This window comes from Ranitomeya variabilis, chromosome 4, assembly GCF_051348905.1.
Source record: "Ranitomeya variabilis isolate aRanVar5 chromosome 4, aRanVar5.hap1, whole genome shotgun sequence".
NCBI classification, from domain to species: Eukaryota; Metazoa; Chordata; class Amphibia; order Anura; family Dendrobatidae; genus Ranitomeya; species Ranitomeya variabilis.
In genome coordinates, this window is record NC_135235.1 from 215024683 (window position 1) to 215042384 (window position 17702).

Below are 17702 nucleotides of genomic sequence, written 5' to 3' on the forward strand. Positions count from 1 at the left end.
ATTGTCAGATTTATTTGGGGTTTTATAAAAATATATATTTCTGCTACTTGACATCCCCTATTTCCCTCCCTACTTAAAAATGTCTAGATAAAACCCAAATCCATTAATTCCATACTTTCCACCTTGACCGGACCTTATTGCCCTCTGCCTGAAAATGTAACAGAAAAGAAAAATTGATGACATTTTAGGCATCTGAAATAATGTTCAGGCACAGCTTAGTCCCATCACTGTTGAAGACTCTTTAACATTGCTTCCGAAAGTGGCAGGAACATTGGGACAAATGCGTATCATCCGGGAGAGATTACTTTGAAGGGGACAGCGCATAAAAATGATGCATGTCCACCATTCTTTGAAATAAATGATGAGTCTTGGAACTTTTTTGATCGCACTTCGTACATTCGGAAGACTAGTTACACCGTTAGGGATCTACATATAAATAATGCAGGGCACAGAAAGGAATAAAAATGAAGCAGGGCTCGGTGAAAAGCGTATATATTGTACGGATAGGAGACAAGGGGCTGGGTGAATAGAGGAGGACATGCTGGAATGTGTCTGCTAGTATGTACAAGATGGAGGAGGGGTGGTCACAAACATCTAAAAACTCATTTATCCTAAGTATATCTCAGAGTAGATGTGTTACATGTGCATGATTTGGTGGTATAGTTGGCCTATGGTAAAAACGGCAGAATGGGTAAAGTGAGGCATATGCCGTAATGTCAAATAGTGCTTCATTTATCAAAACTATCACCAAGGTCTCATGCAAACTGAAGCCAAGTACAACCCAAGCTCTTCCACCCACCCAACCAACCAGGGCCAGATTGTGAGGATCTAGTGGATTCTGGTTGTGACACCAAACCCATCAGGCCCATGAGGATAACCCAAGTGCCTATTATTCTTTCAAGGTCACAATATGGAACCAGCCATCCATTACAAGCTTGAAGACCTTTTTTTTTTTTTTTTTTTTTTTGGGGGGGGGGGGGGGTTGGTTCTTTTCAGGTTTCTAGAAGATATTTTAGTGCTTTATGGGTTATATCATGATCACAATTACTCAATCGTGTCAGGTACCACGTGTTCTCATGGGTTCAACGATGACCTCGTCTTAGAATTTTTGGATGCAGCCGGTAGCTTGAGAGTGGGAACTCCCTTTTAGTCTAGTCATGCCTACCCAATTTCCAACGCTGAACATATCCCACCGCATTGCTTAAGTGTAGTCTAAAGCTTTTACGGGAGACAACTCCTTTTTCTGTTGGATCATTCTTGGTCAAGTTGCTGATCATCGAATCATGCAAAGGACCACCTTGAAATTTCCAAATCCTCTTACTGGACATTTCGAAAGAGTGTTTGTCCTCATACGGCAACCACTTCATGATGTCTAAGTCTTGACCTTACAAATATGTCAACAGCTACAGCCACAATGATTGTCGTGTATTTTATAAATCAGTCCAAACACCTAAATGTTCATACTAAGGTTTTTTGACAAGTATTTTTCTGGCTTAAAAATTCACATAAAAAGAAAAAAATACTGGGAAAGTCCAATTTTTTTGAGTGTGTTGGGGGCATTTTATCTGCTAAACTTTATTTGAGAGTCAAATTTTAGGAATAGGAAGATTACTCTTAGAGTATTTGAAGCTGTTTTTGATGCAGATTTTAGAGCAGAGAAAGTATGTTAAAACACGGATTTTTTTAAGCAGATTTACTTCATTTGTATTGGTGGGTGGACCCCATCAATCAACTAATTCCACAGGACAATTAATGTGTGTACCCAAATATCTTGGTACGTTTGAGAGTTAGATGATGCAGGACCTTTTATAAAGGACCTTTCACCCAGTCAAAAGTGGCAACTTTTTACTCCCCTGAGCATTCCGCCTTTTTTTTTTTATTTGCCATACAGTTCCAGAGTTATGGTCCTTTTTATTTAATGCTAATTTTTATGGTTTTAATCAAGGGGCTCCTCAGGGGCGAGTCTTTACGCTGCTCTGCATAGTCACCCTGTAAACCACGCCCCTATAAAGACCATAAAACAAGCCCTAACTAAAAAGGCTCATATCTCTTAAACCGTATGACTGATTTAAAAAAAAAAAAAAAATCCAAATACTCAGGGAAACAGAGAGAATAAAATAAGAACAAAAAGTGGACATTTTTTTCAAGGGGCACTTAATCATTATATCATGTATTAGATCAGTATATTTATTGGATGTGTTTTGCGGGGGAAGTAATTTTCTTCTGACTTGCTGTCTGTGAGGTCTCTTAGGCACACATACACATTAGTCACATGCAACAAAAAAAAAGGGGAACAATGGTGTTAGAACAGGGGTACAAGTAGGTACCTACCATTTGAACCCGATACAGAATACTAATCCCCAAGGTCATGAAAGGTTTGGAAAAGTCAATCACTTTTTCTCTCTCAGCCGTGATGGTGAACGCAGCGACTGCCAGGTCTGCCTTCTGCGGAGAGAGGAATAAAAAAAAGCCCGTTAATGAAAAATAATGGCTGTCATACAAAACTGGAGGCTATCCTCATTAGCTTTCATCCTGGATAGCTATCCATTGCTTCGTAATAGGCAGCTGAAGCCTTTGTCTTCAGAGATGGATACTGAAGCAGACTTGATTTCTCTCATCCTACTGAAGCTACGGCCCAAAGACGTGGGCGCGGATGTAATGTCTCCAATTGATGGAGATGTAGATTACGAAGATGAATGCGCCAATAAATTGGCCGTCAGGTGTGTGCGTTTCATCATGGGTTGTTTATGGGTAGTGAGGCTTATGCAGAGCCTGACCGCATCAGTTACCGCTCCCTCATTTCTGGCACCCCACCCCGGCTACTATTATCCTTGTTACTGCTAACTAGCTAACTCGCATAGATTGCTATCCTCCCTCCTATTCCCATCTCTCCCACAGCCGCGGATATGATGATGTTATGCCCTGCATATCAACCCGCTATTAACTTAGTATGAAAACTGTAAAATTGTGCATAAAGGTGGATGTAAAGATGTAGCAGCCTCCACCATGGCAGCTGTAGTGAGCTGCGGCGGAAGCTATCTACAAACCATCAACAAGCAGGTATGCTGCTGTTGACTGATCTTTCCTTGATGATCTCTAAAGTGCACCGTATATAAACGTATGAGACAATTTTGCCACTTATACACTAAGTAAAATGAATCTTCATTAAAAGGGAATTGACGTTGTCATTACATGGCACAAAAAGTCTGTATTATACTTCAGAGCTGAATTCATAGTGCAGCAGCCTTCAGAGCTGAAGTCTCCTAATCTTCTAGAACCTGTTAGGTATCCACAAAAAAGCTTGCTGTGGGTATTTGCATTTTGAAGTGTTATTCTTATTTTGGGTACTGTATATTATACCGATAAAAAAGTCCCAGCTCCGAACTCTGGTAATGTCGCAGCAGTCCAACAAACTTAGATGATGTCATGCTGCAGGGTCATTTAAACGCAAATCAGCCAGCAGGGACGCCGCCTGAGTGTTCAGGAAGATGCCAGTCCTGCAGCTACTTCATTTGTCATTCATTATATTCAACGAGTCTCATATCTGCTTCATCTGTTCCAGCGCTGCTCCCTTGGGACTCTACTATAACAACTCTGCTGTTCCAGCTCTGCTACATTAGGACTCCACTATAGCAACTCTGCTGTTCCAGCTCTACTACATTAGAACTCCACTATAACAACTCTAATGTTCCAGCTCTGCTACATTATGACTCCACTATAACAACTCTGCTGTTCCAGCTCTACTACATTAGGACTCCACTATAACAACTCTAATGTTACGGCTCTGCTACATTAGGACTCCACTATAACAACTCTAATGTTCCAGCTCTATTACATTAGGACTCCACTATAACAACTCTGCTGTTCCAGCTCTACTAGATTAGGACTCCACTATAACAACTCTGCTGTTCCAGCACTACTACATTAGGACTCCATTATAACAACTCTAATGTTACGGCTCTGCTACATTAGGACTCCACTATAACAACTCTGCTGTTCCAGCTATACTACATTAGGACTCCACTATAACAACTCTGCTGTTCCAGCACTACTACATTAGGACTCCATTATAACAACTCTAATGTTACGGCTCTGCTACATTAGGACTCCACTATAACAACTCTACTGTTCCAGCGCTGCTCCCTTGGGACTCTACTATAACAACTCTGCTGTTCCAGCTCTACTACATTAGGACTTTACTATAACAACTCTAATGTTCCAGCTTTGCTACATTAGGACTCCACTATAGCAACTCTGCTGTTCCAGCTCTGCTACATTAGGACTCCACTATAACAACTCTGCTGCTCCAGCTCTACTACATTAGGACTCCACTATAACAACTCTGCTGTTCCAGCTCTGCTACATTAGGACTCCACTATAACAACTCTGATGTTCCAGCTCTGTTACATTAGGACTCCACTATAACAACTCTGCTGTTCCAGCTCTACTACATTGGGACTCCACTATAACAACTCTGCTGTTCCAGCTCTGCTACATTAGGACTCCGCTATAAAAACTCTAATGTTCCAGCGTTGCTACATTAGGACTCCACTATAACAACTCTGCTGTTCCAGCTCTGCTACATTAGGACTCCACTATAACAATTCTGATGTTCCAGCTCTGCTACATTAGGACTCCTGATATGATAACCTGGTGGTTAGGAGCACTAGGAATGACCTGATGAGCAAACTAGTAATACAGGACAAGCTCTGGGAAGTGGGAGCTCTGCTGACCGCAACCCCTAATCCTATCACAACAACTAGAAATAGCCGTGGAGCGTACCTGACTCTGCCTAGACGCCTCTTCACAGCCTAAAAGCTAACTACCCCTAAAGATAGAAAATAAAGCCTAACTTGCCTCAGAGAAATTCCCCATAGAAAAAGGCAGCCCCCACAAACACAGGAATGAAATAGGTTTCAGCAAAGGAGGCCAGACTTAACTAAACAGACTTGAGGATAGAAAAGGTATCTTTGCGGTCAGCATAAAAAACTACCAAAAAACCACGCAGAGTGTGCAAAAGAGACCCCACACCGACTCACGGTGTGGAGGTGCCACTCTGCATCCCAGAGCTTCCAGCTAGCAAGACAAAATCATGATAGCAAGCTGGACAAGAAAACAGTGGTAAACAAATAAGCTAGCAGGGACTTAGCTTTTGCTGGGGTAGACAGGTCATCTGAAAGATCCAAGAGAGAACTGAACCAGTACTAGGACATTGACAGCTGGCATCAGGTAACGATCTAAGTGGAGTTAAATAGAGCAGCCAGCCTAGGACTAAACGAGGTCAGCTGAGGAAGGAACCTCAGAACCAGCAGCTCCACTCACAGCCACCAGAGGGAGTCCATGGACAGAACTCGCCGAAGTACCATTCATAACCACCGGAGGGAGTTCGAGAACAGAATTCACAACAGTACCCCCCCCTTGAGGAGGGGTCACCGAACCCTCACCAGAGCCCCCAGGCCGATCAGGACGAGCCAAATGAAAGGCACGAACAAGATCGGCAGCATGAACATCAGAGGCAACCACCCAGGAATTATCCTCCTGACCATAACCTTTCCACTTGACTAGGTACTGAAGTTTCCGTCTCGAAATACGAGAATCTAAAATCTTCTCCACCACATACTCCAACTCCCCCTCAACCAACACCGGGGCAGGAGGGTCAACGGAGGGAACCATAGGAGCCACATATCTCCGCAATAACGACCTATGGAACACATTATGGATGGCGAAAGAAGCTGGAAGGTCCAAACGAAATGACACAGGATTAAGAATTTCAGAAATCTTATAAGGACCAATGAAACGAGGCTTAAACTTAGGAGACGAAACCTTCATAGGAACATAACGAGACGATAACCAAACCAAATCCCCAACACGAAGTCGGGGACCAACACAGCGATGGCGGTTAGCGAAACGCTGAGCCTTCTCCTGGGACAATGTCAAATTGTCCACCACGTGAGTCCAAATCTGCTGCAACCTGTCCACCACAGAATCCACACCAGGACAGTCCGAAGGCTCAACCTGTCCTGAAGAATAACGAGGGTGGAAATCAGAATTACAGAAAAAAGGCGAAACCAAAGTGGCCGAGCTGGCCCGATTATTAAGGGCGAACTCAGCCAAAGGCAAGAAGGACACCCAATCATCCTGATCAGCAGAAACAAAGCATCTCAGATATGTCTCCAAAGTCTGATTGGTTCGTTTGGTTTGGCCATTTGTCTGAGGATGGAAAGCTGAAGAAAACGACAAATCAATGCCCATCTTAGCACAAAAGGACCGCCAAAACCTCGAAACAAACTGGGAACCTCTGTCCGACACGATGTTCTCCGGAATGCCATGCAAACGAACCACGTGCTGGAAAAACAATGGAACCAAATCAGAGGAGGAAGGCAATTTAGGCAAAGGTACCAAATGGACCATCTTAGAGAAGCGATCACAAACCACCCAGATAACCGACATCCTTTGAGAGACAGGGAGATCTGAAATAAAATCCATGGAAATATGCGTCCAGGGCTTCTTTGGGACCGGCAAGGGCAAAAGCAACCCACTGGCATGAGAACAGCAGGGCTTATCCCGAGCACAAGTCCCACAGGACTGCACAAAAGAACGCACATCCCGTGACAAGGAAGGCCACCAAAAGGATCTAGCCACCAAATCCCTGGTACCAAAGATTCCAGGATGACCAGCCAACACCGAACAATGAACCTCAGAGATAACTCTACTAGTCCATCTATCAGGGACAAACAGTTTCTCCGCTGGGCAACGGTCAGGTCTATCAGCCTGAAACTCCTGCAGCACCCGCCGCAAATCAGGGGAGATGGCAGACAAAATTACCCCCTCTTTGAGAATACCAGCCGACTCAGGAACTCCCAGAGAATCAGGCACAAAACTCCTTGAAAGGGCATCAGCCTTCACATTCTTAGAACCCGGAAGGTACGAAACCACAAAATCGAAGCAGGAGAAAAACAGCGACCATCGAGCCTGTCTAGGATTCAACCGCTTGGCAGACTCGAGATAAGTCAGATTCTTGTGATCCGTCAAGACCACCACGCGATGCTTGGCTCCTTCAAGCCAATGTCGCCACTCCTCGAACGCCCACTTCATAGCCAACAACTCTCGATTGCCCACATCATAATTGCGCTCAGCAGGCGAAAACTTTCTAGAAAAGAAAGCACATGGTTTTATCACCGAGCCATCAGAACTTCTTTGAGATAGAACAGCCCCTGCTCCAATCTCAGAAGCATCCACCTCGACCTGAAACGGGAGCGAAACATCTGGCTGACACAACACAGGGGCAGAAGAAAAACGACGCTTCAACTCCTAAAAAGCCTCAACGGCCGCAGAGGACCAATTGACCACATCCGCACCTTTCTTGGTTAAATCAGTCAATGGTTTAATAACACTAGAAAAATTAGCGATGAAGCGACGGTAAAAATTAGCAAAGCCCAGGAATTTCTGAAGGCTCTTCACAGAAGTAGGCTGAGTCCAATCATAAATGGCATGAACTTTAACAGGGTCCATCTCGATAGTAGAAGGGGAAAAAATGAAGCCCAAAAATGAAACCTTCTGAACTCCAAAGAGACATTTAGACCCCTTCACAAACAAGGAATTAGCACGAAGAACCTGGAACACCATTCTGACCTGCTTCACATGAGACTCCCAATCGTCCGAAAAAAAAAAAATATCATCCAAATATACAATCATGAATCTATCCAGGTACTTTCGGAAGATGTCATGCATAAAGGACTGAAACACAGATGGAGCATTAGAAAGCCCGAATGGCATCACCAGGTACTCAAAATGGCCCTCGGGCGTATTAAATGCTGTTTTCCATTCGTCGCCCTGTTTAATACGCACAAGATTATACGCCCCTCGAAGATCTATCTTGGTGAACCAGCTAGCCCCCTTAATCCGAGCAAACAAATCAGACAGTAGCGGCAAGGGTACTGAAATTTGACGGTGATTTTATTGAGAAGGCGGTAATCTATACAAGGTCTCAGAGAACCATCCTTCTTGGCCACAAAAAAGAACCCTGCTCCCAACGGTGACGACGACGGGCGAATATGCCCTTTCTCCAAGGACTCCTTTACATAACTCCGCATAGCGGCGTGTTCTGGCACAGATAAATTGAACAGTCGGCCCTTCGGAAACTTACTACCAGGAATCAAATTAATAGCACAATCGCAATCCCTATGAGGAGGTAGGGCACTGGATTTGGGCTCATCAAATACATCCCGGTAATCTGACAAGAACTCAGGGACTTCAGAAGGATGGGAAGACGAAATTGACAACAATGGGACATCCCCATGTACCCCTTGACAAACCCAACTGGATACAGACATTGATTTCCAATCCAATACTGGATTATGGACCTGTAGCCATGGCAAACCCAAAACGACCACATCATGCAGATTATGCAACACCAAAAAGCGAATATCCTCCTGATGTGCAGGAGCCATGCACATGGTCAATTGAGTCCAGTACTGAGGCTTATTCTTGGCCAAAGGCGTAGCATCAATTCCTCTCAATGGAATAGGATACTGTAAGGGCTCCAAGAAAAAACCACAGCGCCTGGCAAACTCCAAGTCCATCAAATTCAGGGCAGCGCCTGAATCCACAAATGCCATAACAGAATAGGACGACAAAGAGCAAATCAAAGTAACGGACAAAAGAAATTTTGGCTGTACCGTACCAATGGTGGCAGACCTAGCGAACCGCTTAGTGCGTTTAGGACAATCAGAGATAGCATGAGTGGAGTCACCACAGTAAAAACACAGCCCATTCTGACGTCTGTATTCTTGCCGTTCAGCTCTGGTCAAGGTCCTATCACATTGCATAAGCTCAGGCCTCTGCTCAAAAGATATACCCAAAGAAAGTATCTACTGACAACTCAATAAATAATTTTAATCAAATTCATTTTATTTGTATTAAAAGGACATAACACAACAATTATCATTATTTTATTAGAATTTTAACCGTTAAAATAACTGAATATATATTATTTTTAAAAAATATAAAAAATATATATATATATAAATATATAGCCTGTATGTGGGGGGCTGTGGTACACAAAAATAGACTGGCAACAAAAATGACAATAGACCAAATAAAGTGCTAATGCGATTACAATCAAGGTTATTTAAATATTAGAAGCACAGTCATAAACCGGCCATAATGTGCAAATATAATAACATATGCAGAAGAATTGGAGACAAAATTTACATATAAATAATACAAATGCAAGCGCCTAATTGATATACTATTGGAAAAATTAAATAAATATATAAATATATGTGAGAAATATACAATATAATAAAAAATATATAAATTAATAATCCAAGTGAATATTTAACAAATGCAAAATGAATATATCTATATAATATATTAAAACAAGCAAAAATAAATATCTATATATGTGTATATATATAAATAATTGGTGAATTTAGTGAATCAACACAAAATTTGCAAAATCATATGTGAGAAAGCTAAAAAACAATCACTCTGAATGAATACATCAAGCAAATAACTGTGAGTATAAATGATAAAATATATATACACTCACCGGCCACTTTATTAGGTACACCATGCTAGTAACGGGTTGGACCCCCTTTTGCCTTCAGAACTGCCTCAATTCTTCGTGGCATAGATTCAACAAGGTGCTGGAAGCATTCCTCAGAGATTTTGGTCCATATTGACATGATGGCATCACACAGTTGCCGCAGATTTGTCGGCTGCACATCCCAAAGATGCTCCATACAAGGCAGGATGGATCCATGCTTTCATGTTGTTTACACCAAATTCTGACCCTACCATCCGAATGTCGCAGCAGAAATCGAGACTCATCAGACCAAGCAACGTTTTTCCAATCTTCTACTGTCCAATTTCGATGAGCTTGTACAAATTGTAGCCTCAGTTTCCTGTTCTTAGCTGAAAGGAGTGGTACCCGGTGTGGTCTTCTGCTGCTGTAGCCCATCTGCCTCAAAGTTCGACGCACTGTGCGTTCAGAGATGCTCTTAGGCCTACCTTGGTTGTAACGGGTGGCGATTTGAGTCACTGTTGCCTTTCTATCAGCTCGAACCAGTCTGCCCATTCTCCTCTGACCTCTGGCATCAACAAGGCATTTCCGCCCACAGAACTGCCGCTCACTGGATTTTTTTTCCTTTTCGGACCATTCTCTGTAAACCCTAGAGATGGTTGTGCGTGAAAATCCCAGTAGATCAGCAGTTTCTGAAATACTCAGACCAGCCCTTCTGGCACCAACAACCATGCCACATTCAAAGGCACTCAAATCACCTTTCTTCCCCATACTGATGCTCGGTTTGAACTGCAGGAGATTGTCTTGACCATGTCTACATGCCTAAATGCACTGAGTTGCCGCCATGTGATTGGCTGATTAGAAATTAAGTGTTAACAAGAAGTTGGACAGGTGTACCCAATAAAGTGGCCGGTGAGTGTATATATATATATATATATATTGAAACATATATATGTGCCAAAATGTGAATTGATATAATGTGAATCAATTAAATTGTAATCAATTGTATATCTATATTATTGCCATAATATGCATTTAACCCTCCAAATTCTAAAGTGCAGTAATAGTGTCATTAAGTTATAACGCATTTCTTCAAGTTATGCACATGGTATGCAAAGGCATACACAGATGGAAGCCGGACCTTACCAAAAGGACAAGTGCACCGCAGCCCCCACACACACCACTCCAACGCGCGTTTCGCACCTGCTTCGTCAGGGAGCACTCTGCTCAAAAGATACCGCCAAATGGTGCACAGTTTTGCGCTCACGTAAGCGTCGATCGATCTGAATGGCCAAGGACATAGACTCATTCAGACCAGCAGGCGTGGGGAATCCCACCATAACATCCTTAAGGGCTTCAGAAAGACCCTTTCTGAAAATTGCCGCCAGGGCACACTCATTCCACTGAGTAAGCACAGACCACTTTCTAAACTTCTGACAATATACCTCCGCTTCATTCTGACCCTGACACAAAGCCAGCAAGATTTTCTCTGCCTGATCCACTGAATCTGGTTCATCATAAAGCAACCCAAGCGCCAGAAAAAACGCATCTATATTACGCAATGCAGGATCTCCTGGCGCAAGGGAAAATGCCCGGTCTTGAGGGTCGCCACATAGCAAAGAAATAATGATTTTTACTTGCTGAATGGGGTCACCAGAGGAGCGGGGTTTCAAAGCAAAAAACAGTCTACAATTATTTTTGAAATTCAGGAACTTAGATCTATCCCCAGAAAACAAATCAGGAATTGGAATTCTGGGTTCTAACATCGGGTTCTGAGCTACGGTACATAATCTTGAATGTCTTGTACCCTTGCAGTGAGTTGATCCACACAAGAGGACAGACCTTGAATGTCCATATCTACACCTGTGTCCTGAACCACCCAGAGATTTAGGGGAAAAGAAAAACAAAACACGCTGCAGAGGAAGAAAAAAAAAAAAATGGTCTCAGAACTTCTTTTATCCCTCTATTGAGATGCATTAACACTTTACGGGCCAGCTGTACTGTTATGATGACCTGGTGGTTAGGAGCACTAGGAATGACCTGATGAGCAAACTAGTAATACAGGACAAGCTCTGGGAAGTGGGAGCTCTGCTGACCGCAACCCCTAATCCTATCACAACAACTAGAAATAGCCGTGGAGCGTACCTGACTCTGCCTAGACGCCTCTTTACAGCCTAAGAGCTAACTACCCCTAAAGATAGAAAATAAAGCCTAACTTGCCTCAGAGAAATTCCCCATAGAAAAAGGCAGCCCCCCACACATATTGACTGTGAGTTAAGATGGAAGTCACAAACACAGGAATGAAATAGGTTTCAGCAAAGGAGGCCAGACTTAACTAAACAGACTTGAGGATAGAAAAGGTATCTTTGCGGTCAGCATAAAAAACTACCAAAAAACCACGCAGAGTGTGCAAAAGAGACCCCACACCGACTCACGGTGTGGAGGTGCCACTCTGCATCCCAGAGCTTCCATCTAGCAAGACAAAATCATGATAGCAAGCTGGACAAGAAAACAGTGGTAAACAAATAAGCTAGCAGGGACTTAGCTTTTGCTGGAGTAGACAGGTCATCTGAAAGATTCAAGAGAGAACTGAACCAGTACTAGGACATTGACAGCTGGCATCAGGTAACGATCTAAGTGGAGTTAAATAGAGCAGCCAGCCTAGGACTAAACGAGGTCAGCTGAGGAAGGAACCTCAGAACCAGCAGCTCCACTCACAGCCACCAGAGGGAGTCCATGGACAGAACTCGCCGAAGTACCATTCATAACCACCGGAAGGAGTTCGAGAACAGAATTCACAACAGACTCCACTATAACAACTCTGCTGTTCCAGCTCTACCACATTAGGACTCCACTATAACAACTTTGCTGTTCCAGCTCTACTACATTAGGACTCCACTATAACAAATCTGCTGTTCCAGCTCTGATACATTAGGACTCCACTATAACAACTCTGCTGTTCCAGCTTTGCTACATTAGGACTCCACTATAATAACTCTGCTGTTCCAGCTCTGCTACATTAGGACTCCACTACAACAACTCTGCTATTCCAGCTCTGCTACATTAAAACCCACTATAAGTTTCAGCTCTGCTACATTGGGTCTAGACTACGACTCTGCTGTTTTATCTATGCTATATCAGGTCTCAATTACAATTATTCTGCTGGTCCAGCTCTGCTACGATAGGTATCCACTACAAAACCTTTGCAGTTCCACCTCTGCTACATTAGGACTCCACTATAGCAACTCTGCTGTTCCAGCTCTGCTACATTAGGACTCCACTATAACAACTCTGCTGTTCCAGCTCTGCTACATTAGGACTCCACTATAACAACTCTAATGTTCCAGCTTTGCTACATTAGGACTCCACTATAACAACTCTAATGTTCCAGCTTTGCTACATTAGGACTCCACTATAACAACTCTGCTGTTCCAGCTCTGCTCCATTAGGACCCCACTATAACAACTCTGCTATTCCAGCTCTGCTACATTAAAACCCACTATAAGTTTTAGCTCTGCTACATTGGGTCTAGACTACGACTCTGCTGTTTTAGCTATGCTATGTCAGGTCTCAATTACAATTATTCTGCTGGTCCACCTCGGCTACGTTAGGTATCCACTACAAAACCTTTGCAGTTCCAGCTCTGCTACATTAGGACTCCACTATAACAACTCTGCTGTTCCAGCTCTGCTACATTAGGACTCCGCTATAACAACTCTGCTGTTCCAGCTCTGCTACATTAGGACTCCACTATAACAACTCTGCTGTTCCAGCTCTGCTACATTAGGACTCCACTATAACAACTCTAATGTTCCAGCTTTGCTACATTAGGACTCCACTATAACAACTCTAATGTTCCAGCTTTGCTACATTAGGACTCCACTATAACAACTCTGCTGTTCCAGCTCTGCTCCATTAGGACCCCACTATAACAACTCTGCTATTCCAGCTCTGCTACATTAAAACCCACTATAAGTTTTAGCTCTGCTACATTGGGTCTAGACTACGACTCTGCTGTTTTAGCTATGCTATGTCAGGTCTCAATTACAATTATTCTGCTGGTCCACCTCGGCTACGTTAGGTATCCACTACAAAACCTTTGCAGTTCCAGCTCTGCTACATTAGGACTCCACTATAACAACTCTGCTGTTCCAGCTCTGCTACATTAGGACTCCGCTATAACAACTCTGCTGTTCCAGCTCTGCTACATTAGGACTCCACTATAACAACTCTGCTGTTCCAGGTCTGCTACATTAGGACTCCACTATAACAACTCTGCTATTCCAGGTCTGCTATATTAGGACTCCACTATAACAACTCTGCTGTTCCAGGTCTGCTACATTAGGACTCCACTATAACAACCCCTATGTTCCAGCTTTGCTACATTAGGACTCCACTATAGCAACTCTGCTGTTCCAGCTCTGCTACATTAGGACTCCACTATAACAACTCTGCTGTTCCAGCTCTGCTCCATTAGGACCCCACTATAACAACTCTGCTATTCCAGGTCTGCTACATTAAAACCCACTATAAGTTTCAGGTCTGCTACATTGGGTCTAGACTACAACTCTGCTGTTTTAGCTATGCTATATCAGGTCTCAATTACAATTATTCTGCTGGTCCAGCTCTGCTACATTAGGTATCCACTACAAAACCTTTGCAGTTCCACCTCTGCTACATTAGGTCTCCACTATAACAACTCTGCTGTTCCAGCTATTATATTAGGTCTCTGCTAAAACAACACTGTTGTTCCAACTCTGCTACATAGAGTCTACAGTACAAAAACTCTGCTATTTCAGCTCTGCTACATCAGGTCTCTACTACAAGAACTCTGCTGTTTCAGCTCTGCTATATTAGGTCTCCACTACAAAAACTCTGCTGTTCCAAGCTCTACTACATCAAGCCTTCACTACAACAACTTTGATGTTCGAGCTCTGCTATATATGGTCTCCACTACAAGAACTCTGCTGTTTTAACTCTGTTACATTAGGTCTCTACTACAAAAGCTCTGCTGTTCCAGCTCTGCTACATCAGTTCTCCACTACAACAACTCTACTGTTCCAGCACTGCTATATCAGGTCTCCACTACAAGAACTCTACTGTTCCAGCTCTGCTACATCAGGTCTCCACTAATTTGGTACATCTTCCAGCTACTGGACTCCATCACAAGAAAGGTACTTCAGCCGAGGATGTAGCAGATTTTTGTCATTATTTATACTATTTCTGTGACATCCTCGGCCACGACCACTTCCTTCGAAGCCCCTCCCAATCGCAAAAAGTCAGCGGACCTGGCCAGGACTGGCGTAAAAAGGCCAAAATCCACAAAACGTCTGCACAACTTCGAGTTGTGCAAATATTTTTGCGAAATTTCAAGCCTTTTTATTCCAGAATTCTGGCAAAAAGTGCTTGATAAAACAGAGCCGTAATCCTCTAAAAATTCTATGGCAGCCTAAAAAAAAAGAAAATTAATAGTTTTCAATATATTAAAAAAATCTTCCAATTATTAGTTATCAAAATATACTTAAAATGTCTAATGACAAAAAGGCCAAGGGTGATTACACTGTTTAAACATAATAAAGTAAAGTGTCTAGATTAACATTTCTCATTTTCCATCACTAATTCTGCCTGTTCTCTATAATCAGGGCAGTAACAGGTCGGCCTTCACAATCTTCAATTCTTCATTGCAATTTTACTTTTACCATTTATTTATTTTATATATTGAATTTGTATTTTAGTGAATCGGAGTAGAGCCTGCAGTACCGGCAATGGCCACTACACAGTGAACAGAGCTGTAGTATTGGGCTCTGGTCACTGAATTATGGGGGTGTCGGGTGCGAGACCTCATCGATGTAACATTGATGACCCATCCTGGTAAACAAACATCTGATATTGACAGATTTTTTTAGGTCATCAATATTGGAGCTTACTACATGCTGTTGTACTACATGGGTTATGTGATCTGTATGCAATTAAACATTATGCTCCCCCTAGTGGAGGTTCAAGGAAACCAATACGTTCTCTATAGTGGTAGCACTCCAGCAAATTTATTTTTTCAAGATAATGTGTAATATTAACTCAACACCAATATTCTACCAGCAGCAAGGGCACAACTATAGTAAATGAAGGGGTTAAACTCTGAAGCCTAGAGGTCCAAAAGATCCATTTGGGCCATATGACAAGACCAATACCATTAAAAATTTGTGATAGTTGGAGGGTCTGTTGAAAATTTTGCATAGGGGCCCACAAGCTTCAAGGTACACTACTGTCTACTAGTGTAATCTATTCGATTGAAAGATCAGTAACACAATCTGACCAACAAATGCTCTCCCATGTAGCAATGATTAGCTGCAGTGTTATAAATCTTTCCTGGCTCACAAAGCCTATCTATATTATTATTTTTGCATGTTTTCCAGAGTATTTTATGAGATAAAGCTTTAATCTGTCTTCCCTGCATCCTGCTTGTAAAAGCTGACATGCAAAAACCTATCACAAGCAGGAGACAGAGGAGAAAGACTGAAGTTGCTTAACTTAGAATGCATTGAAACTCTGCCATATAAAGAAGGGAACAGAAGAAGGAATAACTTGCTGAACTATAACTACTGGAGCAGCGCAATAATTAGACATAAAGGAAGCAAAGTCTCAAGAGCCAGAGGCATTATGAGAACTGTAAGATGTATGAGAGGTAACATATCATAGGGGAAGAAGCAATAAACAAGACAGATAACCCCGACATGAGACATTACTTAAAACAGGCATTCATAAGGCACAAAAAACTTCCATGTTATTTTTTTAATAATAGCCTACACTTCACTAAATAGGCAAATAAATTAGTAGAAGTGCTTTTTTAAACCCCTTATCGCCCTGATAACTTTTGATTTTATTATTTTATATTTTTCCTCCTCTTCTTACAAAAGCCATAACTTTTTTTGTGTGTTAATATAGCTATATATATATATATATATATATATATATATATATATATATATGTATAATATATTGCTGTCCAGTTTTTAATTACATCATTCACTTTACCATATAATGTACAAAAAAAAATTAAAAATTAAAGTGCAGTGAAGTGGTAAATAAAAAACCTTATAAAGTCAATTGTGCTATAAAATTGCCTGATAGGTTAATTAATTAAATATATATACACTGCTCAAAAGAAAAGGGAACGGTAAAATACAGCATCCTAGATAACACTGAATGAAATATTCCACTTGTAAATCTTTATTCATTACATAGTGGAATGTGTTGAGAACAATAAAACCCAAAAATGATCAACGTAAATCACAACTAATTTCCCACAGAGGTCTGGAGTTAGAATGATGCTCAAAATCAAAGTGTAAAATGAAGTTACAGGCTGGTCCAACTTCAGTGGAAATGCCTCAAAACAAGGAAATGATGCTCAGTAGTGTGTGTGGCCTCCACGTGCCTCTATGATCTCCCTACAATGCCTAAGCATGCTCCTGATGAGGCAGCGGATGGTCTCCTGAGGAATCTCCTCCCAGACCTGGACTAAAGCATCCACCAATTCCTGTCCTGGACAGTCTGTGGTGCATTGTGACGTTGGTGGATGGTGCGAGACATGATGTTCCAGATGTGTTCAATCGGATTCAGGTCTGGGGAACAGGCGGGCCAGTCCATAGCTTCAATGCCTTCATCTTGCAGGAACTGCTGACACACTCCAGCCACATGAGGTCTGGCATTGTCCTGTATTAGGAGGAACCCAGGGCCAACCGCACCAGCATATGGTCTCACAAGGCATCTGAGGATCTCATCTCGGTACCTAATGGCAGTCAGGCTACCTCTGGCAAGCACATGGAGGACTGTGTGGCCCTCCAAAGAAATGCCACCCCACACCATTACTGACCCACTGCCAAACCAGTCATGCTGAAGGATGTTGCAGGCAGCAGATCGCTCTCCACGGCGTCTCCAGACTCTGTCACATGTGCTCAGTGTGAACCTGCTTTCATCTGTGAAGAGCACAGGGCGCCTGTGGCAAATTTGCCAATCTTGGTGTTCTGTGGCAAAAGCCAAGCGTCTTGCACGGTGTTGAGCTGTGAGCACAACCCCCATCTGTGGATGTCGGACACTCAGACCATCCTCATGGAGTCAGCTTCTGACCGTTTGTGCAGACCCATGCACATTTGTGGCCTGCTGGAGGTTATTTTGCAGG

At 42.5% G+C, this 17702-nt stretch overlaps 1 protein-coding gene across 7 annotated transcripts in view; it reads right to left on the minus strand.

The window, feature by feature from the left end:
* Positions 1 to 17702, minus strand: part of GRIK5 (glutamate ionotropic receptor kainate type subunit 5) — a 291864-nt gene that overhangs the window by 46509 nt on the left and 227653 nt on the right. For all 7 annotated transcript variants that reach the window (XR_013214619.1, XR_013214618.1, XM_077259912.1 and 4 more), the window contains one exon: positions 2332 to 2445. Coding sequence is in view for 5 of the 7 variants with exons in the window: in XM_077259912.1 (XP_077116027.1) it covers positions 2332 to 2445 (114 nt within the window). In the remaining 2 variants the exon portion in view is untranslated. The remainder of the gene's footprint in view (positions 1 to 2331; positions 2446 to 17702) is intronic.